The sequence below is a fragment of the Protomyctophum parallelum genome (genome assembly GCF_964188405.1).
Source record: "Protomyctophum parallelum genome assembly, chromosome: 8".
Taxonomy (NCBI): domain Eukaryota; kingdom Metazoa; phylum Chordata; class Actinopteri; order Myctophiformes; family Myctophidae; genus Protomyctophum; species Protomyctophum parallelum.
In genome coordinates this window covers 42,104,145-42,128,289 of record NC_139703.1, presented here as the reverse complement: position 1 = coordinate 42,128,289, position 24,145 = coordinate 42,104,145, and the positions used below count along the sequence as shown (strand labels likewise).

At 42.1% G+C, this 24,145-nt stretch overlaps 1 protein-coding gene across 1 annotated transcript in view; it reads right to left on the bottom strand.

Moving 5' to 3' along the window:
• LOC310863042 (metabotropic glutamate receptor 4-like) overlaps nt 1-24,145 on the bottom strand; it is a 184,974-nt gene that overhangs the window by 26,586 nt on the left and 134,243 nt on the right. The window contains exons 6-8 of the mRNA XM_083771166.1: nt 17,195-17,395; nt 7,196-7,344; nt 4,360-4,490 (exon numbers count right to left, since the gene is read on the bottom strand). Coding sequence (XP_083627292.1) covers nt 4,360-4,490; nt 7,196-7,344; nt 17,195-17,395 — 481 coding nt within the window. The remainder of the gene's footprint in view (nt 1-4,359; nt 4,491-7,195; nt 7,345-17,194; nt 17,396-24,145) is intronic.

Genomic DNA, 24,145 nt, shown 5'->3' with positions numbered 1-24,145 from the left:
AACCAAATGGACCCTATACGGGTCTGAGACTGCACAAAAAGTTTACCCATAAGGGTATTTGGTTCCATTTTTACACTCTCAGAAATTAAAACTAATAATAAAAATAATCACACAACAATAATAATAATAATAATAACACACACAACAAAACAACACAGCAAAGAAAAACACATCACTAAGACAATACATAAACATGAGGTCACCACTGTAGCCTACACAGAAGAACCACCATATCGGCGAGGCAGTTTCACTAAATAATAATAATAATAATAATAAGCTTTATTTATATAGCACCTTTCATACAGGGTTGCAGTTCAAAGTGCTTCACAGGCAGGATATACATCAAGTGCTTTACAGATAGGTCATATAGGTTACGTCACACATAATACAAGACAAGACAGTGAATGTGCATGACATCAGACGTTGAGATAGAAATAGGCATGAGAAGGTCCAGCATTTAAGATATTTGTTAAAAGAAAAATAATAATATATAGAATAATAATAAAATACATGATGGGAAGCCTCAATAAAGTGCTACGGCAGGGTGGAGAAGGCTAATCTGAAGAGGTGTGTTTTTAGTTTGTGTTGTATTCCATAATTTTGGTGCGTAAAACGAGAATGCTGCCTCTCCTATTTTCTTTCGTGGTTTATTCTTTTCTTTTGTGGTTAGTAAACCTGCTGTTGAGGATCTTAATGTTCTAGATGGAGTGTATGATGGTAAGAAATCTGTTATGTATGCAGGGCCTTGGCTGTTGAGTGTTTTGTAAACTATAAGTAGTACCTTCAAATCTATTCTATGGGAGACTGGAAGCCAGTGGAGGGTGTGTAATACTGGTGTGATGTGTTCTCTTTTCTTTGTTTTTGTTAATAATCTAGCAGCAGAGTTTTGTATGAGTTGTAGTCTGTTTATGGCCATTTTTGGTAATCCTGTGAATAGAGCGTTGCAGTAATCTAGGCAGCTGGTGACAAAAGCGTGGATGAGTTTTTCGGCATCTGGTTGTGTTAGGAAGGGTCGTATCTTGGCTATATTTCTGAGATGAAAAAATGCAATTTTTGTTATTTTGTTGATGTGGGATGTGAAGTTGAGGTCTGAATCTATTATTACTCCGAGGCTGGTTACTTGTGGTTTAACCCACACGGCTAGATGTCCTAGAGAGTTCATCACCTGATCTCTTTTTAGCTTAGGCCGGGCCTACCAGTAGCACCTCTGTTTTATTTTCGTTTAGTTTTAATAGGTTTGCGCTCATCCAGTCGGTTATATCCCTGAGGCAGGCGGTGAGGTGGTTTACTGCATCTGTGTTGTGAGGTTCTATGGAAATGTATAATTGTGTGTCATCTGCGTATGAGTGATAATTGACGTTGTGCTTTCTAATGATGTCTCCTAGAGGGAGCATGTAGAGAGAGAACAATAGGGGAGCAAGGTTACTCCCTTGAGCTACACCAAAGGGGACAGCATGTTTGCCAGATACACTGTCTCCCAGGCGAACACAGAATTGTCTCCCTGTGATGTAGGTTCGTATCCAGGACTTTAGGGCTTTCCCATTTAGACCAACAATATGTTGAAGACGGTGGAGTAAAATATTGTGGTCTACCAGGTCAAATGCCGCGCTTAAATCCAGGAGGACTAGCACCGACACCTTCCCAGCATCCATGTTGACCCTGAGGTCACTGACTATTTTTGTCAGTGCTGTTTCTGTGCTGTGATTTGCCCTAAATCCGGATTGAAGAGGGTCTAGGATATTGTTATCTGTGATAAATTGATTTAATTGTAGAAATACTGTTTTTTCAAGGATTTTGCTCAGGAATGGGAGGTTTGATATGGGTCTGTAGTTCTCCAAGTTGTTGCTATCCAAGTTGGGCTTTTTCAGTAGTGGTTTTATGATGGCTGTTTTGAGTACCTCTGCACAGACTCCTGTTGCTAGGGATGTGTTTATTATCTGCAGGACTATGGATGAGATACTGTTAAAAACATTCTTAAAAAGAGTGGCAGGGATTGGGTCAAAAATGTATGATGATGGTTTGATTTTGCTAACTATCTTGTTGAGTTCCTCTATTGATATGCTGTTAAAATTGCTCATGGTGTTATGTCTGACTGTCTGTGTGCTGGAGTGATCCCTAATTGATGATGCTATATTGTTCCTTATGGATGTTATTTTATTGCTAAAAAAAAGTGCAAACTCCTCACATTTCTGTGGGGAGGATGACGGTTCTGAGGTGGGGCGGGGGTTAAGTAGGTTGTCTATGGTGTTAAAAAGAACCCTAGAATTATTTTTATTGTCTGAAATGATCTTTGAGAAGTATGCTCTTCTAGCATCTCCTATACCGTTATTGTATGTAATCATAGTTTCTTTAAAAATATTTTTGTGAATTTCCAGTTTAGTTTTTCTCCATCTCCTTTATGCTGTTCTACATGCTCTCTTTAGTTCGTGAATGTGATCATTTTTCCATGGTGTTTTTTTCTTTTGCGTTTTCTTTAAGTGGGGCCACTGTGTTAAGCGTGCAGCTTAGTTTATCGATGAAATCATGTATCATGTCCTCCAGTCGTCCACCCTCGGTGGTGGGGCACATCGAGTTCATAATATCAGCAAATTTGAGTTCTGCTGCCTGATTTATTGTTCTCTTTTTAATTATGGGTTCCTCTGCGATCCTAACTGTTGGTAGCACACAATCTAAAAATATGCAATGATGGTCGGATAGTGGATTTTCTGATATTGAGATATTTTCTATTTGTATGCCCTTTGAAATGATTAAATCTAACGTGTTGCCAAGTCGATGGGTGGGTCCAGTGATATGTTGGGTGAGGTCAAATCCTTCCAGAAGATTTGTAAATTCTCTAGCTTTTGAGTCTGCCTCATTATTGATGTGTATATATTATATTAAAATCTCCATTTAATATTATATTATGATATTTGGTGTTTATGATGGCCAGCAGCTGTGGGAATTCTGAGAGAAATATATGTAGGTTTTTGGGAGGTCTATAGATTGTTAAAATCAGTGATGGTATCTCAGCTCTAACTATAAGGGCTAAATATTCAAATGAGTTGAATTTACCCAGGTCAGTCTCAGTGCATATAATATGATCTGTAGAGATAATGGCAATTCCTCCTCCTGTATGAGTTTGTCTCTCCTTATTATGTGTGTTATATCCAGGGGGGCACGCCTCTATAAGGGCTGTTCTATTTGTTCCTAGTGAGGATTCAGTTATGAGCATGACATCTATTTTCTGACTAGTAATAAATGTATTGATAAAGTGAGACTTGTTTGTTAGTGCTCTGACATTCCATAAAGCCATTTTTGATTGAGTGATTTTTTTCTCTGCGTTACTAATAGTTGGCTTCTGACACTTGATGTGGATAAGATTGCTTTTAATAGCTGTTCGTGATGATGTTGTGGTGGGTCTATGCTTAATCATAACCTGTATGGGCATGGGTATCACTGTATATCTGTTTGGCTGGCGTCAATGGTTGGGGTTAGTGAGATGGCTGGAGATGTTTGTGGCCAGGGCTTGTAGACCTTCCTTGCTTATATGTACGTTGTCCCTGTATAGGCGTTGGACTTTCCAGAATGTATCAAAGTTAGCAATATACCCGTGACCATCTGCTGCACAAAATTGAGCTAACCTGTCATCACTTGCATAGATACGGCTGAAGGTTTCAGAGTTCGGGTTAAACCTAGGTAATAGGCCAGAAAAAATACATTTCTTTTTCAGCTTATGTAGAGCCTCTGCTATGGCTATATAGTCTTTATGTTGTTTTTCAGACTGTTTTGAGCCAATGTCGTTGGTCCCGCAGTGCAAAATCACAGTGTGAGCAGTTGGGTGTCGTTGTATAATATTTGGGATATGTTCGATCAGATCGGTGATTTTTGCCCCCGAGACAGAGTGCGTTTTGCATTTGAGATCTGAATACCACGAATAATGCTGTCTCCGAGGAGAATATATTCCGTGGGAGTGGATGTGCTACTGTCAGTGGTGTTGATTGATGCTTCAGATCTGGTTAAGTATTCATTTGGCACAGCTGAGTTGATCGTGGGGGGCGGCAACGGTGGATCCCGGCCCCAGGTGGTGGTCGCTTTTCCTGGACCAGGAGTGGAGCGGGGGGGTTGTGTGTTAGAGTTGCTTGGTGGTGTGGGTCTGGGTCGACACTGTTTGCTCCCAATTCGGGGGGTTGAGGTGCGATTCGGGGAGCGTTCGGGACCGCAGTGATTCCATGGGCGAAGTGGCGAGTTCCAACGTAGACGTGATTGTTCTTGTATCGGAGAGAAGCGGTTGAAGCATGGGAGCTTGTATGCCCCATTGCGGTCGTCAGTGCAATTCCAGTCGAGCGAGGGATGCGGTGGCCTCCGCGGATTCCCCCTCACCGCTTGGCTCCAGGAAATGCCTTCGGTGTGTCCCCGCTGGCGATCAACGTCGCTCGGGAGGCCTCCTCCCGGCCCGGTGACAGTCGCTCGGGGCATCGGAGGAGCAGCGGCGGCGGTAGAGGTTCCCTCCCCTGGGTCCCTCAGGCAAGACAAGCGCTCCTGGAGTCTTACCTGACGCCGTAGGAGTTCGTCTACCAGGCTTGAAATGGATCGGATCTCCTCGTTGATGGTCCATATTTCATGTACCGTCACAACCGCGGGAGGCATTGTTCGGGCTTGGTAAGTGAAACTCATCCAAGAGAGCCAATCGGGCTGTGAAACAGTTTAGGCAGTTCTAGCTTCTCGGCTAAAGGCGAGCCTCACAGCTAGCAAGCAGTCTGGCCGGCTGGCTTTCTTGGCTACAAACGAGCCGCAACCAGCTAGCAGCAGATAGCACAGTAACAGTTTAAAATATAGTAATCCCAGGTGTCGCTCACTGAGATCGCAGATATGATGCAAAGTGTATGAACATCACAGTGGTATCCAAGTTAAAATACAAACTGTTTAAAATAGCGGTAAAATGTCACTGTGACGGAGCTTCCCGACAGAGCGACCTGTCAGCCTGTTCCACTGAGAACACTGAACACTGAGAATGTTACAGTGTAGTTTGCCTACCCAGAGATGAAAATCGTATCACATCAGTGATTTAAGGAGTCAGAAATAGACAATTATGTTAACTTTATGAACTTAAATGCAAATACATTGGACATAAAAAAGACAATCAAATTGTATTACTAGTCATTAAGCTAGTAATTTATAGAAGTGATTAAAGTGGGTGATGTTTGCATGTTTGGAATTGTAACAGCTGAAATCAATAATATATCAGTATTCTGATATTAACCAGAGGGCCACATTAAGTGAAGGTGGGGGCCACATGTGGCCCCCGGGCCGCCAGGTGGCACATGATGTACGCTGCATATTATCCTGTGTACAACAACAGAGACAGCATGCACAGTGACTGGGGAGGGTCAAAGGGGGGTGAATCAGGGGTCAAATGGAGCTGCCCTTTCTTCTTCAAGTATACAGCAAGATAAAATCAGATGACAGAGACATGAAAAGCCAAGAGGGCAATCACATCTTCATTCTGAAGGACACTGCTATAAAGTGTCGCAGTCCCGCCCCCTACCAGGGCCCAGGAAATGATTCTCCGTTCATTTTCTTCATAGACATTTCAAAAAGTATTTATTTAAAGACGTTTCCGCCACGGACAAAGCCAACTCTTGTCGTGACAAATCATGACAACAAACACAATTTTTTGGGCCGAACAAATAATTAGAAAGAAGAAAGAAACGGCAGGTTACAACACATTTTGATTGATATATTTTATTTTGTTGTTTTTCTTCTTTGTAATTATTTGTTTGGTCCAAAATATTGGGTTTGTTGTCATGAGTTGTCACAACTCGAGTTGGCTTTGTCCGCAGCGTAACCGTCTTTAAATAAATACCTTTTGAAATGTCTATGGGAAAAATGCATTGGGACTGCAACGCTCTATTGATGCAGCTTTGCATTTCGGCAGAGACTTACGTATCTGAAGAGTACATTCAGTGTTAACGTTTTCATGGTGGTTAAATTCAAAGCCCACAAATTCTTCTGCAAATATGGATTGAATTAAGAGCTCAAAGAATCCTAATTAACTAAAAGCATACGTCTTTGGAGTATAAGAACTCACCCATTCCACAGTGGGTGCCAGAACTAAGTCTATACATCAAAAGGTAAAAACAATGTTGAAAGAATTATAAAGACAATAAAGGTGCTCCTAAGTTACATATTTTCCATTTTACAGGCTTTCTTCTTGAACGCCTCTTCATTGTTTTGTCAAATGCAATTAATTCAGTCCCTTCTAGGCCTCATTCACACGTATCAAACGAATGTTCTGTGCTCTGTCTCTGATTAATGGCTGGCACAATGCAATTCCAATGGGGGTCACATGGTTTGGCCAAACATTTGTGTTTGATTGCTGCTTCATCAAACACAAATGTTTGGTCATACCATGTGACTCCCATTGGAATTGCATTGTGGAACATTTGTTTGATACGTGTGAATGAGGCCCTACTGTAGGGTGACCAGATGATTGGAAAAGATTGCGACACCCGCAGAATGTATATTAAAAAAAAGTATGTGATGTTTTTTATTTGCTGGCTTCCTTTTTCACAGACAGATAAAGGATGTTTCATAACCATATCAATGAATCAAGTCTATAATATTTGTTTGTAAAACCAGGACAGCCCCACTCTGACTATTACAGTACCTGAACAGACCCCCTTTATATATAATTGTATTAATAATAATGGATTTAATTTGTATAGCGCTTTTCTATGCACTACGTGCCTACTCAAAGTAGCTTACAATGGTCGATTCATTCATACATTGGGAGGTGAAGCGGCGAACAGTCGACACCAGTGTCCTCCCTTCCCACATTCACACACCAATGGTGGCAACCACTGGAGGCAGGGGTTCAGTGTCTTGCTTAAGGACACACCGCCGACTGCCTGCTCTACCTCCTGAGCCAGAGCCACCCACATATTGATATTATACCACAACTTGTAATATAGTATTTTCAATTTCCGTTGATGCTGTCTTAAGTGATTAGTATATATGTAGATACAGTATGTCCGTCATTAAGCTCCTAAAGCTCTCATTCTTTATATCACACTGTTGATCATTTAAAGCACCCTTGTGATATTTTCAACTTTGAACACCACATCAACATAATAAGAATGGAACATTTGTAGACTGAGCCTGCCATCAGCTGCTTTGCTATGACCATGCATTGGTATGGAATTCAAGAAAAGCTTACATTAAGATGGAGCTTATCCGTCCAGTGGCCGATGATTTTGTACTCAGCAGATCGGTTGTCAGAATGGTCTCTGATCTGGTACTGGTAGATGTCGTAGCGTCCAGGAGCATCTCCATTTTCATTGAAGAGCACAGGGAAGCCAGCTATGCCTAGAGGAGTGAGCGATCATGTTGTTTACTTCACATTCATTTGCTATTTATCACATTGCAATTCAGTCGTTTTTCACAAATATACTTTTTTAAAGAAGTAAGTTGGCTGAGAACACAGGTCCAGTTAACAGAAAACACCTAAAGGGAGTAGTTTCCCATTGAGAAAATGCACACACATTTGTAGACCTTGGAGTTACCTTATGCAGCCTCTCACATACTGTCGTTGGCCAATGAACAACACCTTATGCAGCCTCTCACATACTGTCGTTGGCCAATGAACAACACCTTATGCAGCCTCTCACATACTGTCGTTGGCCAATGAACAACACCTTATGCAGCCTCTCACATACTGTCGTTGGCCAATGAACAACGCCAGTGGAGCGGTTGGGACGTTAAATGCCTTACAGGAGCACTTTGATGATAGCTAAGCAGGGTATGGAGATGCCTCTCGTATGGCGTTTCTCCTACACTGATTATTGCAGCCATTCCAGGGATTTTAAGTGAACTTATGATCTTTTGGGACATTTTTCCAACCAGTGTGCAATAATTTTGGCTAAACCACGTTTTCAAATAGTTTATAGAGCATAGAATGTAATATAACTAGAAAGGTCAGTGTCAATTGTGGGGTGTAGCTCATGGGGAGTTGCGTCATGATCAAAGGTAGACCTATCCAGAGGGTTTCTTCAATCAAACAAATCTGTGATATTTTGTCACACTCCATTAAAGGTACATATTTTGCCATGTGCTTTCACCCTAGGGGAAACACAAGGCGTTGCTGGTCTACAGAATCTTCCCTCATGCTAAATGCACTGTTCAAAGCAAGTGATTGAGTGTTTCTCTTGTCTTGGTTGGCTTGTTTATTAAGTCAGTGTGCTGTGAATCCCAGTTAGGAACAAGGAAGCAAAATGTGGACGTTGGATTTCTGCTGATGGGCATTATTTCTTTGCGTTTTGTTTAGGTGATGAAAGATGCAGCACACTCTAATCCACATCTCGATGAGTCAGCCCTGATGGATTAAGGGCATTACCGTCTCCTCGCGCATGTAACAATGCAGCCCACATCACAAAGCAGTTACCAATTGGGGGGATTACGGTGAGTTCATGAATCACATAGGTATTATGTTTACATACCGACTGCAACCATAGTGTTGATCTGTCATCATTTCTGTCAAAGATAATGAATGAATCATTTCGTCATCATATTTTTTAAATGAGCTGTAGGAGCTCTATGCCTCCCACTCCTCACGTCTCCGTTGTGTATTAAAATGTGTAAGTGCTCACATGGACAACATGCTGTCACTGAGAGGATGGAAATGGACCACTGATGCTTTCAGAACACTAATGCTGTTGACAGTCGTTCTTCTCCATCTGTGAGCTGCTATACTGTAGATGTGTGTGTGTGCGTGCGTGTGCGACTGTGTGTACTAGCTATTTGAACCATATGTTAACTGAATGAAACTCGTCACATTCTGATGGGGGAGAACATGTTTTGCCAATTTCCTTCTGACCTCTCTTAAAGCAGTGTACAATACTGCCCTGCATGGGGTATTTACCAATCAGGTGCCTCTGAGCCGCACTGTGCACTAGTGCCCGTGCTGCAGATGCTTTAACACTGCTTTGTCCTGGTGACCCAGAGACTGTTGCACAGGAAACTACCAGGCTGCACTCGCACATATCAAACACCTGTCTTGTGTCTGTCTGGTGTCCTGTCCGTGTTTGAAGGCCGCTCCAATTCATTTTCAATAGAAGTCACACAGTTGGACCAAACTTATTTTTTTGATAGCGTGAGGGGGGGGTGGTGGGTTTGCACAGAACACAGCCCCAGAAGATACAGTTTTAATACAGTTACTCAAAATATCAGCAAGATTTTTCTTCTCTTCTCTTTTCTTTTCTTTAAAGTCGTCACTTCTGCCGCTTCAAGTTCACCCTATAGAATCATAGCTACTCTATTAGTACAGAGGAACCATCTCATTAAACTTTTTACATACATGCAGGAGTAAATAGTATAGAGTAGATTGGTATGATACTGTATACCAGGCTGACCAGTTTCTGGTGCTTGAAAATACAACTAAAGGTCCCTGCACACAGAGCGCGTTTTTCGGATTTTTAGCTGCGTTTCTCCATCGGTTTTCTGAAAAACGCGTCCAGTGTGCAACCACCTTAAGACATATAAACATGAACTTGACAATGTTTCTGCATGTCGTTCGACAAATAGAGGCAGATCTACAAGCACAGTGTGACGTATTGTGAGCTTATAAATCTGCGTGATTTTACTTTCGGTGTGTGTGACACCACCACACATTACAGTAAATATAACCCAGGCTTTACACTAAGGAGAGCATTGGGGGAAATATTGGCGCAGCCCTCAAGAGCCCACTGGTGTCTAGATCTCTTCATTTAGAGTGGATAGCGGTGTACCTTAGGGTGCAGTCTGCATGGTCAAGGTTTGAGTTGTTGAGGAATTAGGCCTGTCATGTATTATGACCCACTTGTCTAAACAGGGCTCTTTACTAGTCGGGGGGGCCTAATGAGTTCCACAGGGGGCTCCAGGCAGCTCCAGCACAGCAGCATCGGGGCTGGGCTGCTAATATAACAGACCAATCATCACACAAGAGTATACTCCATGCACTACAGCACATGTGTTTCTGTATTTGTGTGTGTGCTGTGTGTGTGCTGTGTGCTGTGTGCTGTGTGTGCGTGTGTGTGTGTGTGTGTGTGTGTGTGTGTGTGTGTGTGTGTGTGTGTGTGTGTGTGTGTGTGTGGCTACCCACTACAACCTGGCCTTCATTCAATATTCTTCTGAAATGTTTGGAGGTTATGAATAGCCTGTAATTATATGTACTGCAATAATGATTTTCTGCCTATCAATCCAACATGTGCTTGTTATGCTGTGATGAACAACCAGGACACCTTGGTGGATGGCATCACGGCTTGTTGCCCTCTACACCAGTCATTAGGATTTAATGACCTGGATGCTGGTGCAGAATTTACAGCTGAAATCACACTTGAAGGGTTGCTGTTTCTCTCCTCCCTCTCAATCTCTGTCCTGGTGTTTGTGTGATTTGTCAATCCCAATAAATAGGCTTCTGCTATCTGTAAGTGCCCTCAAGCTGGGTTTTAAATGGGAATACACATTCAGTGGCATGCTCTTTAGAGTAGAGTAGACCTATCAGCCACCGAAAGGTGTTGAGCTAATAAGCCCACATTGTGTTTGGGGTACACCAGTGGCAATACTAAAGAGTGAAGGAAACTGTGAGGGGCAGGGAGACTGCCTGCAGTCATACTGCAATAACGATAAGTGTACTTCAGCTTCAGTTTGCAAAGAAAAGAGCTTGGATATGTTGCATGAACATGAGAGTTTTCATCTGCAAGCATCTTTAACTTATACACAATGGAGACTTGATACCTTCTTGAAGGGGAAGAGAGTGGCATATAGTTGCATGGGAAAAACCGACACAGAGCTTGTCTTTACCATGTTCGCCAAACTCCTGCCTGGTGAGTATGACTAGTAGGAAGGCCACAGGTATGTTTTTCTTTCCCTCTCTCTCTCTGCGGCAGAGGGACAACAACACGCTCTCTGACATGAGCCAGAGACATGCAATACTGATGGGAAGCTTCATTCAATTGTGTCCTACTGAAGATTTAAACTACTTTTAGATGCTTCAAAGGCGGAGGTGTGGGCACCAGAAGGAGTGTCAAACAGGGCAGGAGGACGTATTGAAGCTGTTTGATATACTTCTGCTTTGTATGCACCGGCTCTGGCTGCTTCTGAATGAGCCTATGAGCACTTGAAGAGAGCAGGATTTAGATTAAAGAAAGCTATAGAGCCAAGGGTTTTGTTTTTTAACTCCGCTAGTGGTGGGGCTCTAAGGATGGCAATGTTGGTCCGTCTAAGGATATCTCGAAAGGTACTGGCTGGACTACCGCAAAATTTCCTGTGCACGTGCACCTTTATTCTCAGAGGATGAACCCTTCTGATCGTGTCTCTAATGTCACCGTTGGGCCCAGAATATGGGCAGTTTGGCATGAAACCACTGAGCGTATTGCTCCCTGGAGGATGAAACCTAGCGATTTGGGTGACACCATGAGTATTTCTCTAGTGTCACTGTAATGGTTGGGTTGCCATGAAACTGTCTGACTGTCCAACCCTTTGCTCCTAAACAAGATTTCTTGAAAACTACTACCTGCATCACAACTTCTAGGGTCTAGTATAGGCATGTGAATACTACAGCTTCCCTATTCCTATGGGCATTTCATAATAGGACAAAAGTCAGCTAAAAGTTTCACAGTACAAGTTGTGAGCTTGTAGAGCGATAAGATATTTAGTGTAGAGGGAAAAAAGGAGGGGACAAACTATAGAATTATGGGGGACCCCAGTCAACAGGGTTAACCTATATAATATTACCACACTGGAAGAAATATCCCAGCAAAGCCAGTGCCTGTCATACCTGGGGTCCACTACAAAGGTTATCGGCCATCAACTTGCTCAGTGGACTGGCATGGAACGATAAGTGCAATGTGGGTTGGCCAATGATACGGCTCGCTCAGAGTAATTACAACAGGGCTGCACTTTAAGTACTGACATTTGACCTTCATCAGTTGGGTTTCATTATGTATGCAGCCTGAAAAGGGCATGTTGGCCCAAGCACAGTGGGGAATGGATGACACACCAGACGGAATGTCTTCAAATATATGCAGTTAAATATGGCATATGTGACTGTTCAGTGAATACCCCCCTACCCCAGCCTCAAAAGGATTCATCTCTCTGTCAAATACTGTTTTGTTTGCTATTAATGAGGGAATATACTGTAAGACTTGAGGGATTTCTTATACAGTAGAGTGCATCACTTATCACATTATGAAGATCAAAGCAATAAGCCCCATGAGGCTAGTATACAGTGATTTTAGAACAGCTAAGGGGTCTGAAACCCCTTAGCCTCTCTAAAATCACATGTGGCTTTTTATAAAACTAAATACTACTAAATATGAAAATCATAGACAAATCCAAATTAAAACAAATATGAAACAAATTTCACAAGAACAATTTTTAAAAGAAAGTAGCCCTGACTTCCTGCACAAACAATATTTGCCTTGTTTTGATTTAGTGATTTATAAATGAATGCATTACTGTAAAATGTTGCACACGCCACAGGACATTGAGTGAACCACACGTGCTCCACTTCCCCTGCAATCAGTGAATTCCCAACAACTGAACATACTGTATTGATGCAGATGTGTTTCAAAGGCATAGCTGATGTTGTTTCAAACAGAATGGGAACATGATCAGGGACAATGTGACTTTGAATTATGTCAGGATAGATTGTGTGTAGTAGAATAAACAGCAGTGCACAGTAGATGGCCTGAAATGTTGGAAAAATACGGAAAAACATATTACAGCATTACAGATTTATTATTCTACTTATCTTTCTACTGATCCGTCTCACACAGTGGTTTTCAACAGATTTTGACCCAGGGACCACCATCCTGACTGGGGACTCCATCATAGACCCACCCCACACAAAGTGTTTGGGAGGTTCATGTAACATTCCATTGTTATTTTTGATCAACTTTTGCCTGTTATCTCAAGGTAGGAGAGATAACAGGCAAAACGTTGACCAAAATGTCAATTCTTCTACATTCTCTAATTTGTAACGTCTTGTAAATTAACTAATGCCATTTGGTTTCATTTTACATTCTCGAGCGTTAAAGATCTATAAGGGTCTATTAACTCTCCATAATTTAGCTGGGGACCACCTGGAACCCTCTCAAGGACCACTGGTGGTCCCCGGACCACTGGTTGAAAACCACTGGTCTAGCAGCTTCAACTCAGTGGTGTGCTGATCACAACTGCACTTTTAAAGTCATGGTTCATCATCTATATCCTGTCCACAGGCCATCTTTGTGATTCTTTGTGTGCATTGCAATATACATTACAATGCAATCGTGAACCTTGGTATCCAGAAACCCTTATTTGACAATACAATGACAGCAAACTTTAGTCAGTGGTCTATTTGCATATCATAGCTAATCTGCCTAGGATGACATAGTGTATATGATGTAGTGTATTGCATCTCTTGAATTAGTACTGTCGGCATATCATTTCATATTAATAAATCTACAGAAAATCTTCCTGTGGTTATCTTTGCCAGGCCGAATGCCGGGCGATAGGTCTGACGTTGATGGTTGAGAACTTTGTTGTGCCCACAAGCTGGTGACACAGTCGCAGGAGCCCCTCAGCCAATCCAAATCCAGAGTCTAGGAAGTCAGTTACTACACATGTGGAGAGCACTTGGAATGTACAGTAGGTCGTAGTAGACAACCACCATGGACCGCTGGAGGTTGTATCATTGGCGCTGCTAGACAGCTTGCCCCACAAGGTCCCTCACTAAGACCTTGATGTCCCTGTTAATGCAAGGCCACCACATCATATCTTGACAGTGCTGCACGGCCTTCCATGGGAACCCCACAAACTAAAGGTACTCATTGTATGGACAGCAGGGGTTGGACCATGTATGAACATGTATTGAGCCCAAAAGGCTTCATGGAACGCCTCAATGGAGAGCCTAAGAAGATGTATCGAAACACCCCCATGTACAGAGGCAATGAAGTTTCAGCTATGCAGCGAGACCTGCAGATAAACCTGGTGGAGATGGATCTTGGTGAATGTGGTGGAATCATGGAACTGAGTGGTCAGTTGTTAATTGCGCTGTAGGCAGTGGGTACTTGTCAGGGAGGACTGCCTTATTTAACACCTTGAGGTCGACACACAAGGGGAGTTTTCCTATCTTCCTCCACGCAACCACCAGATTTTAAATCCAAGGTGCGGTGAGTAGAGCTCGCAGAGTGTATTGTAGGTGCTGGATCAATACGTGAGAAGGGCTGTTTTGAAGAGGTGGCTGGTGCAGAACTGCAAAGTGGGTTTGCTTCTCACAACAATGCCCTCTGGTGGGACAGTTCTGGGTCCCGGTTGCACGTGTTACTGCAGCAACACACTGGAGTCCGCTGGAGTCCTGTGTAGTTTATGTGGGAAACGTCCCGGAGGGGAACTGGAATAGTTGAATGAGAGGGTAGAGGAAACTGAGGTGCAAGCCAAATGAGTGGCAAAACCCAGTACTGACTCAAATTGGAAAGCTATCTCCTCAGCCTTATTAATTGTCAGGTCATCCGGGGGCATAATCAATTTCTCCCAAACCTTTGGGTTGTTTGTGTGCTCAGCCAACTGGTCTCTAATCAGTTAATCTCGTATTGCTCCAAACTTACACACGCTTAGCCAGCCCTTCAAATCGGCCTCATATTGATGAACTGACTCGCCTCATCTTGCTGTTTGCGCTGGCGAAATAAAATCCTCCAGAGGATAACACTGAGCGGCTGAGAAATGACCAGCAATGTGACACAGTCCCCAATCTTAAATATCCGCTGTCTCACCGTGCCAAGACAGTGGATTAGCGTGGCTCGTTTCCAGACTACACTCAAGTCTGTCAGTCCAGACTTGAGTGTCTGTCAGTCCATGATGTACTGTAGGTCCTGAATGACTCATGCCTCTCCCATTCTCTCCTCAACCGCCCTATACACTAAAAATATTATTGTTAAAAAAAACTCCAATCCAATCCGATCCAATTTGGACGCCATTTCGGATTGCACTCACTCTCTATCAATGTCCCAATAGCAGCCAATCATATTTTACATCCCTCTTTGATAGATGGTGCCTTTTCAACCTGGAAAAGTCTTGGGATTTATACTTTTAAGGACTTATATATGGAGAAGGTCTTTGCATCCTTTCAGCAACTCTCAGTCGAATATACACTTACCAAACAGAACTTTTTTAGATATTTACAGGTCCGTAGTTTTGTTCAGAAAACATTATTCCCTGATTGACTCATGCCAGCGAGTCCAAGGAAAAGGAGGCTCACCTGGGAGTGCCAGTAAAGCAGGAGGCGGCGAGAACATACGCTATAAATTCGACACACGCGTTCCACACCAACACAGGGAGTGCAGTGCCCGGCCTTGAGTTGGTCGGATACACAGTTCAGAACTGCCAGAAAAGGCTGTGGTAGTGGACCTAAATAATGTCCCCATCCAATCTCCAGACTCTGCCTGAGCCAATTGATTGCCATGGCAACCCCAGCCTACACCTGCCAAATTCCCCACACGTGCCATTTGATTACTTACAGTAATTAATCAGTTCATTTTCATTGTCAGTTTGCACTTTTCAGACATTCTCCGCACATTTTTGAGGGGCTATATAGTAGCTTTTCATCACAACATGTGTCACATTTGCAATTGACAATGAAATGAGAATTTACGCCATATGTGTCTGAACAAATCGGCTTTTTGTGGCAACACTAACATTAAATGCCATTGACAATGAACATTAAATTATATTAACATTAAATACATTGAATATTTTCTTTTAATATTGTATCTTGTCTTGGTTAAAAGCCAACCTGGCAGAGATGTGCGACTTTGCATTGTCCCAACAAAGCTTGACACAAAGCTCCGAGACCCAAGCATGAATACTAGACTTCCGGTCAAACCAAGATGAGGTGGTAAGAAAGGGTCAGAATAAGACAGCGCACACCCTCCGATCTTGGCGCTGAGACAAACTGTTAAACTAACAGATATCATGGACAAAAGCAAGGGCTCACAACTCACTTTGTAATGCTCCAGGTAAATGTATTTACAATCACAGCAGGCAGGACAACGTTTCGACCCGTATTGGTATTTCTCAAGAATATGAAGTAAGAAAGTCATTAACATTCCGCTGCAGCTCCAATATCAATGAACAGCTAGGGAAACTGAAGTTGTGGTCCAATTGAGCACTTACACATGTTAGACTTACTCTTTAGTGCTGCTATAGATCTGAACCAGAAAGTGTGCTCATGACCTCATAACATTCCCCTGTCACTTTCAGAATTTCCAGTATACTGGACAGTAGCTAGTGCAGTAGTTACAGTAGGCTATACAGGAGAGTTATAAAAATCTAAATAGTTGTTTTGATTAAAAGGCTGAAGACAGGTACACGGTGGCGCAGTCGGTAGCGCTGGTCCTTGATTCTGGTCACTCATACAGTATGAGTCACCATAACCAAGGACGGGTGTTTTCGAGTATGAGTCATACTACCATCCTAATAAGTGAGAAGCCGTGTTTTTCTTTGCACACCGATAGGCATGGCAAAGACTATGTTTTCTCCCCTGTCTGTACGTTTGTTCGTCCTTCCGTCTGTTACCAGTTAATCTCCGGCACTGTTGGCCCTGTCGCTACGAAATTGTGCACACACACACTCCCTGCCCAAAATGTTCCAGAATGGTCTGTTATAGCGACAGCATGAGGCCGGTTTTTGCAAAACACAATTATTAGTCCTAGAGATTTTATCTATACAGTACATCACGCAAATCGGTACACACTACACAGTATCTCTATAGGCATGCGATCAACACGGATCAATCCAATTTTCCATATTCCATCCCGATTCGCTAAGATTGGCTTCAAGTTTGCAGGATTGGTCCGTTTTAAACAAAATGCCTCAAATCATGAACATGATTTAGGTGAAAGTTTGCACGCACATTCAGACTAGACCGAGGACCAAAGTCTTTTCAGATCAATGCACTATACAGTATGTGGGGAAATAAGTAGTAGTCTTGTTGGCAAATTGTGAGCAATTCTTTTTTCTATTGACCCTGGAAATACCGTTTGAAAATAATTTCTCAAAAAGGATAGCGGAAATCATTATACCTTTCCAATGCATATCGCTGCTCTGTTTAAATTGCACCCAGCGGTATATGAAAGACGGAACATCACCTCGCAGCAAGATAAATGAGCGTGCATTACATTCCAAAATAAACTTGACTGACCTGCAAAGTTGAGGCGGCGGATGTGCTTGAGCAGCAGAGTCCCGTTGATGGTTTCCATTTTGGAGCAGAGGCCCACCTTCTCTGGGCATAGTTCCCTGTGCATATTGTGAAGGGCATGTGCCATCGCATAGACAGCATCAATAACAAACTGCACCTTGCCTTCTTGCTCATAAGAGGAGTCTTTTCCTGTCCGCTCCTGATCTGTAGGGTACAAAAGGACAGACTCAAATGAGCCACATCACATGGCATATTATGCATGATTTATACTTGGTTGCATGCCATGTCTGAAAATAGCTGACAATGTGCCACGTTGTGATACAGTATGTTATTTACACCGACACTAGAAATAAATGATGTTATATTTTAGATTTCCGTTCACAGATGTTTCACCAACTATTTTAAAATAGTTCAACTAGCCAATCTACATCTACACATTGTGAGCTTGTAGAATGTAGATCATCTATTTTAACTATATTTTAAAAGGTTTTTTTAAATAGTAAAAAATGGCAAATAAGTTTAGGTATAAGGGGTAAGGGGTGGTGCAAGATATAGCCCTATATATTTTTGCTCGCTCAAAAATAATCCACTGTGTCTGTGTGTTTGCACCCTGTGGTGGACGGGGCAACGCTACTAGCCGCAGCAGCAGCAAAAGACAACGGCGTGTGCCTGCAGAATACGCTCCAAATGTATTCATATGCCTAGTTTGGTCTCCAAAGCCCGACAATATGCATCCAAATGGACTCGCCCAAGTTGAAATAATAGTGTTAAATTTCTAATAGTGTTGTATAATTATTTGCGACAGAGAAACATACACGTTACTAAAATAATGTGGGGGGGAAAACAAAGGCCTGACACATTATTACTACGTATGTAATCATTCCTTGTTTTACAATGATGTGACCGTCCCTTTTGCGATATTACTGTACTTTTGGACAGCCCCCCCCCCCATCTAGGCTATACTTCTGATAAATTACATCCTGCTGTGGCCACTGAGTTGGCTCATTATTAACCTTGTCGTCAATCTCTGTATTCATTTAGATTTCAAGGGAATGAGGCAATCATAGGAGAGAGTTTGAAGTTTTTTTTTAAGTGCATCGGAAATGATCATCAATCAGGAAACGATCAGACCCATCATCGCGCAATCAAGGCAAGTGTGACCACTCTCTAAGGTACAAGTGGTTAGCAAATTATACTTGCTCATCCTTGACCTTCATGAAAACATATATGGCCCACTTTCACATCTATATTTAGAAGCAAACTGACATATGTGCATGTGTCAAATTCTCAACAACTACTAAGTACTACTGTACTACTTGTAACAAAATTACAAATTGCATTGTGCAACCAGGGGTCCTTCCATGGGTTTCCAGGGGCCCCAATTGTGCACTATCAGATTTAAATTAATTCAATTAAAAACACTTATTTTATAGACTTGGCTCCCAGAGATTAGAAAAATGATGGGGTCCGTGGCCTAATGCATATCAAACTGGATCGAGGTCCTTGAAATTAAAAAGGTTGAGAATCAGCTGTAGATATAAATACTGACTATAACACATTATTGTCCCGTCCTACGGAATCAAAAGCAGCAAGCAGTCATTTTGCCAGTGTTCTTCTAATATATACTGTTACCCCCACTTTGTAAAGCAGCTGAAGTCAGACATCAGGGCGGTTCTGTTCTGTAAAAAGCCTCTCAGAATGAGCCAACCCTTTTAATGGAGCATGTGGCAGTGGTCCAAAGGACATAGAAGAAAATGCATTGGTCCTCAGTGTGTCTTAGCCTTCCTGTGTTGAATGGGGCCTGCCTCTTTAGCCTTCCTGTGTTGAATGGGGCCTGCCTCTCACAATTAGCTAGAAGGTAAATATCTGGAACGCTGCAGTGAACTGAATCAATTCCAATATCTGGAGTGCAAGGTTTTCTCCTCTGAGAAATCAGTTAAAAAACAACACCAAAACTCTTTTTCCTATCTGTCCAGGAATTGCCGTTTTGTAAACGTTAGGTCTATACTTAATTTCCAGATTTTATGTTAACATGACCTGCCTGACATACTCCTCCGCTGTTAATATATATTTTTTATAATATTGTAGCACGTATTTAGAACATTCAACATAGGGTCCGGCGACCACCAGGTGTCTCCAAACCCGACGTTGACAAATGGTGCATCTAGTGATTTAGTGATGGTGCACAAGTGATTTAAACTGGAGAGGCCATGACAGTGAAGAAGTATAGGAAGGCAGCAGTAAGGACATCCATTCTGCAGACAATGTATGTCTAATCTCCTCACAAGATGAATGGAATAACTTGATGATCAGTGCTTTAATTCTGTCCAAGTTAGCTTTTTATAGGGTTTTGCTGTCAGGAGTAGTAAGGGGTGTGTGTGTGTGTGTGTGTGTGTGTGTGTGTGTGTGTGTGTGTGTGTGTGTGTGTGTGTGTGTGTGTGTGTGTGTGCGTGCGGAGAGGTGGGGAGGGAATACGTCAATCCAAACTCATGGTCCTCTCCTTAGCAGAGCTTGTTAAAGCAGTCTCCACGCAACTCCACCGTATGTAGAGGGGAGATTAAAAAAAATGTACGCATGAGTGTTCCATTTAGATTAACAATAGGGTAATTATCAGGGATGAGTTAATGACATAGCTGCATGCGTTTATACACCTGCTGAATGGAATTCAATTAAGCTTTGCAAGTTAAAAGTGCACAGCAGGGGGTGTGTGTCGACTGTAGAGTAAGTTTAAAGGTTTTTATAATGATAATGGGCAACGGGCTGACTAAATTGCACACAGAATAATGTCTGCAACAGACCAACAGGAAGACATGTTGAGTAGTTAACCTTGGGGGTCCGGGGACAAGTAAAAGTAGTTAACATATAAATACTTGAAGGGTTTTTACTACTGATATATATCTTCCTGTGACATTCCTTCAATACAATTATGTTAAAACAAAAGTACCCTGAAGAAGGCAACATTGGTAACAATAAAAGTATTTTTGGCATCGGGACTACAAGTTGTGCGACCTCACCTTTCTATTTTAACCGTTTCAGTTCATAGGACGCACCTGTACTTCATAAGGATTCGAACCGAGAGGTACAATGGACGTACCTGTACGTCCTAGCGCACCCTCAAAGATACGGGGCGAGATAAGAATATTTAGAATTTTTCCTATTTTTTTTTTTTGGCATTTCGCTTTTCGCTTTCCGTACGCTAACGCTCTGTGCAACTATTAGCTTGTCATTGACTCCCATGTTAGCGCGGCGGAAAGAATGACTCGTATCTCCTAATCCAGGGCGCTCTCCGTGGTGATGAATGGATCGATATGCTGGCGCTTCATTTCTGCACCTCATCCGTCTCTCCAGCAAAATATGAACGCTTTTTGGAGCGTGAAAAAATAAATTAAGATGATCGGGGATGTGAGGTCACTTTGTAAAGTCAACTTTTTTAGGAAAGTGTTTCCGGTTCATGGCTTTCAGAGTAAAAGCGATCAGACAACTCCGGCACCCCAGAGCTCCTATTTTGAAGCACTTCCGGCATTAAATGTGTTAAAACAAAAGTAGTTAACATAGCATCACAATCATTGTAATCACCTTATCCATTTGTATGTTGGCTATTCAAAAGTAGCAGAGCTACAAGCTTACAACACGCTGGGTGCTTGTATATGCTATTTTTGAAAGAGAGAAAAAAAATAGAACGTTTTGATTATTTTTCATGGCAGATGGGGGTTCTTGACCACTATAATGAATGTGCACAGGTTTTTATTTGTAAAATAACAGATAAAAAAGGAAGCCCTGCCGCCTCTGAAATCAGTACATTGCTTCTCTGTTGCAGTCTGTCCTTCCGTCCATTATTTATTCACTATCAAACACCAGGACCTCCCTGCAAACCAATGGCATTTTAATATGGTTATCTCAAGAGTCCTTCATATGCTTGAATTAAAGACAGGGGTTATGGGTCTGCAATTAAGGACCACAGGGCCAGAAATTGGACAGAGATTGTAACCGTTTGGCTGACGCACATAAGCCATGGGGAGCCCTCTAAGCCAGATGGGGTGTGAGAGGTATTTTTCTCACATGGGTTTGGCAGCCACTACACACTAACTTTGTGTTGATTCTGTTCCATGCGCAACCACCCTCCCCATCTCTCCTTTGCCATTTCTATCTATGCCACTCTCTCTCTCTCTTCCTATTGCCGAGTTGGCTCCCTCCCACACATTCCTGGGGGTAGCATTTAGCCTTCTCTCAGAGAAATTCACTCAGATTAAGCACATCAGCTTCAAACTGATGGCATCACCCACTCAGAGGTGTCACACAAGTCACTTTGTGACAGTGTCTATGTTGGCTAATACTCCTTTGACCTTTTCACTGCTCCTGCCTGGCGACAGGCCATCCGGTCTTCGCTGTCTGAAAGACTGCCGACACCATCTCATTTTCATTTTCTGCCATTCTTGTCTACGTAGGTCACACAGTCTTTCACAGCATATACCACAACAACCTCTGGAAATGTCAAAGTCCTTAACATGAAAATGTAGGATAATTCTCAGGAAGGACCCATGACATTGTATACAAGCGCTGAATACATTATGAGTAGAACAACATGATTTGCATGACTCTTTATAATAAATAAGTCCACAGCATGTTGCAAAAGTAATAACAATCTCCAGGAGGAGCTAGATCAAAACGCTGATCGCCACAGTCGGTCTCGCGGGATGTCGGTCGGTCCCGCAGGAGGTCAGTCGGTCCAGCCACTAAAATGTGGAAGGGAAGAGGGAGTGCCCGTAAATCCGAGGCTCCACAATGCTATGCAACAGCAAGTTGCAACTACCAGTTTACAGTAGCCACCAACCACTTAGATGCTAGGATGCTATCTGGCATCCTAAGTTGCAATACCAACTCTTGACAGCCCATTCATTGAAACAGATAAGTCCTGGTTATTAAACAACACTAGACTCACCAATATTGAAGCTGTATGGAAAGTTATCCTCTTTGTATGCATGTTAAAAATCCATCATAGCCATGTTATGAACTATACTTTCTGTCCATAAATTCATCGTAGTGTAACGCTGTTTAATACAATCAGATAGGATAATTCATACTGTTATGCAATGACGTGATTACTCTCCTCCACCTACACCTATAAAGCAAATCCAAGCAAATAAAAATAGTGCCGGAAGAGAAAGACAGCTGCTGCACACGTATAGCTCTGCAAAACAAACAAAATAACATAAATGTGAAGTGATAGTAATAGGTTTAGTTGGTTAAATTAATTTGACCTACTACGGTAAATTCAATATAATTTGTTTTAGAGGAAATATCAGAAACGCATCATATTGTATATTCCCATATTTCTAGTAAGTTTGTGTTTACTGAAGTTGTTCGCCCCAAATTAGTTATTAAAGTGCCATTCAAAAAGCTAGAAGCTTAGAACAATACATCTGTCCACTCAGCCATTACCAGCAGAACTTGGGTATTATTTGGAAAACAAAGAATATTGTTAGTGCTGGTGCATTCCATGCTGTAGTTTAACTCTAAACATAACTAATACAAAGGACATTGCTTTGTCTGCATTGTTCTACTTTCCCCAGCAACATCAATTAGCAAGGGAAAGCAGAGCAGGGTACCATGAGATACCCAGGCTGCTCTACCTTTTCTCTCCTCTCACCATTAATCAATATCAGTTTTACATCTCCCTCATTCACACATAAAAGACTTGTCTTTCTCATCTCCCCAGTCAGCCACATCCCAAAACTGCCCATCCCTCTTCTCTTTGATCACACTGACAATCCAAGTCCTCCTGAAGACATTGGTTATTCTGCAGCCATATACCACATGGTCGACTCGCCTTGAAGATGGTAGAGAGACACCTGAGATATTCACACTGTGATGAAACAGATGCTGCATGGTCCCCCGGCCTCGCCAGAATGCATAGCTGACAATAAAGGTTGACCATGTGAACCCCAGCGTCCCTATAGTTTCGGCATATGTCATAACTGCCGAATGTTCCGCGAAAATAGGCGAACGAATGCTCACCAAAAATAGCGGATCTAAAAAGTGAGTTTGTACATTAACTATTTTCAGTGAACGAAAAGACTGAATTTGGTGTGGGTTAATTTGGTTTCATTTTACACTCTCAAGAGTTCATTTATTGTTAAGCATCTGCATTAGGCCTACTTACTACATTACAAGAAGTCTACACAATTAGAGACTGTAGACTAATTGTTATTTTGTTTGTGTTTGCCTGTTACAGTATCTCTTCTATGGTACCAACATCAATACAGCATGAAATTGTCTTCTTATCCAACGAAATATATATATATTCAACGTTTTGGGTCAATCTCATCAAATGGTGGTCCGTGGCTCAAATGCCAATTATTATTATTTTACCATTGCTTCTTTACTGTAACAATTAACTAACCCGCCTTTGACCAGCACTGCAACATTGTATTTTATCCTGACCATCGGGAATGAGAATGTGTTGTCTTTGCAGCTTCCAGTGTACAGTGTAGATGGCAAGCAAACACAGTAGAGCTGCTCCCCTGGTGGCCATAATCTGGGCAAAGAAATTACTACTTATGCAATTTCTATGAATTGTATGAAAATGTATCGCAGGGAAAGTAGCCTAACTAAAGCCAAACCCATGAGCATCGATATTTGTGCCAACTTTGGGAAAACTTGGACTACTGGCCTGCTGTGGGACCTCGGACGCACAAACATGCAAAGAGGGCTCACTAATTATACTGTATGTAAGATGCGCCAAAACATATCACCGGCAAACAAAATTTATTCATGTTTTTATTCATGTTCTTTTTTTTAATAAGATAAATAAAACCTTCAAGAACCTACAGTATATAACAAAAGGGAAGAAACATGAATGTTGCAGATAAGGGCACACAAATACAAATCTATGTCTTGCAGAACCAGCTCAGTGCATGGCCTTGCGTTAATGCGGTAGAGTGTCCGCCCTGAGAT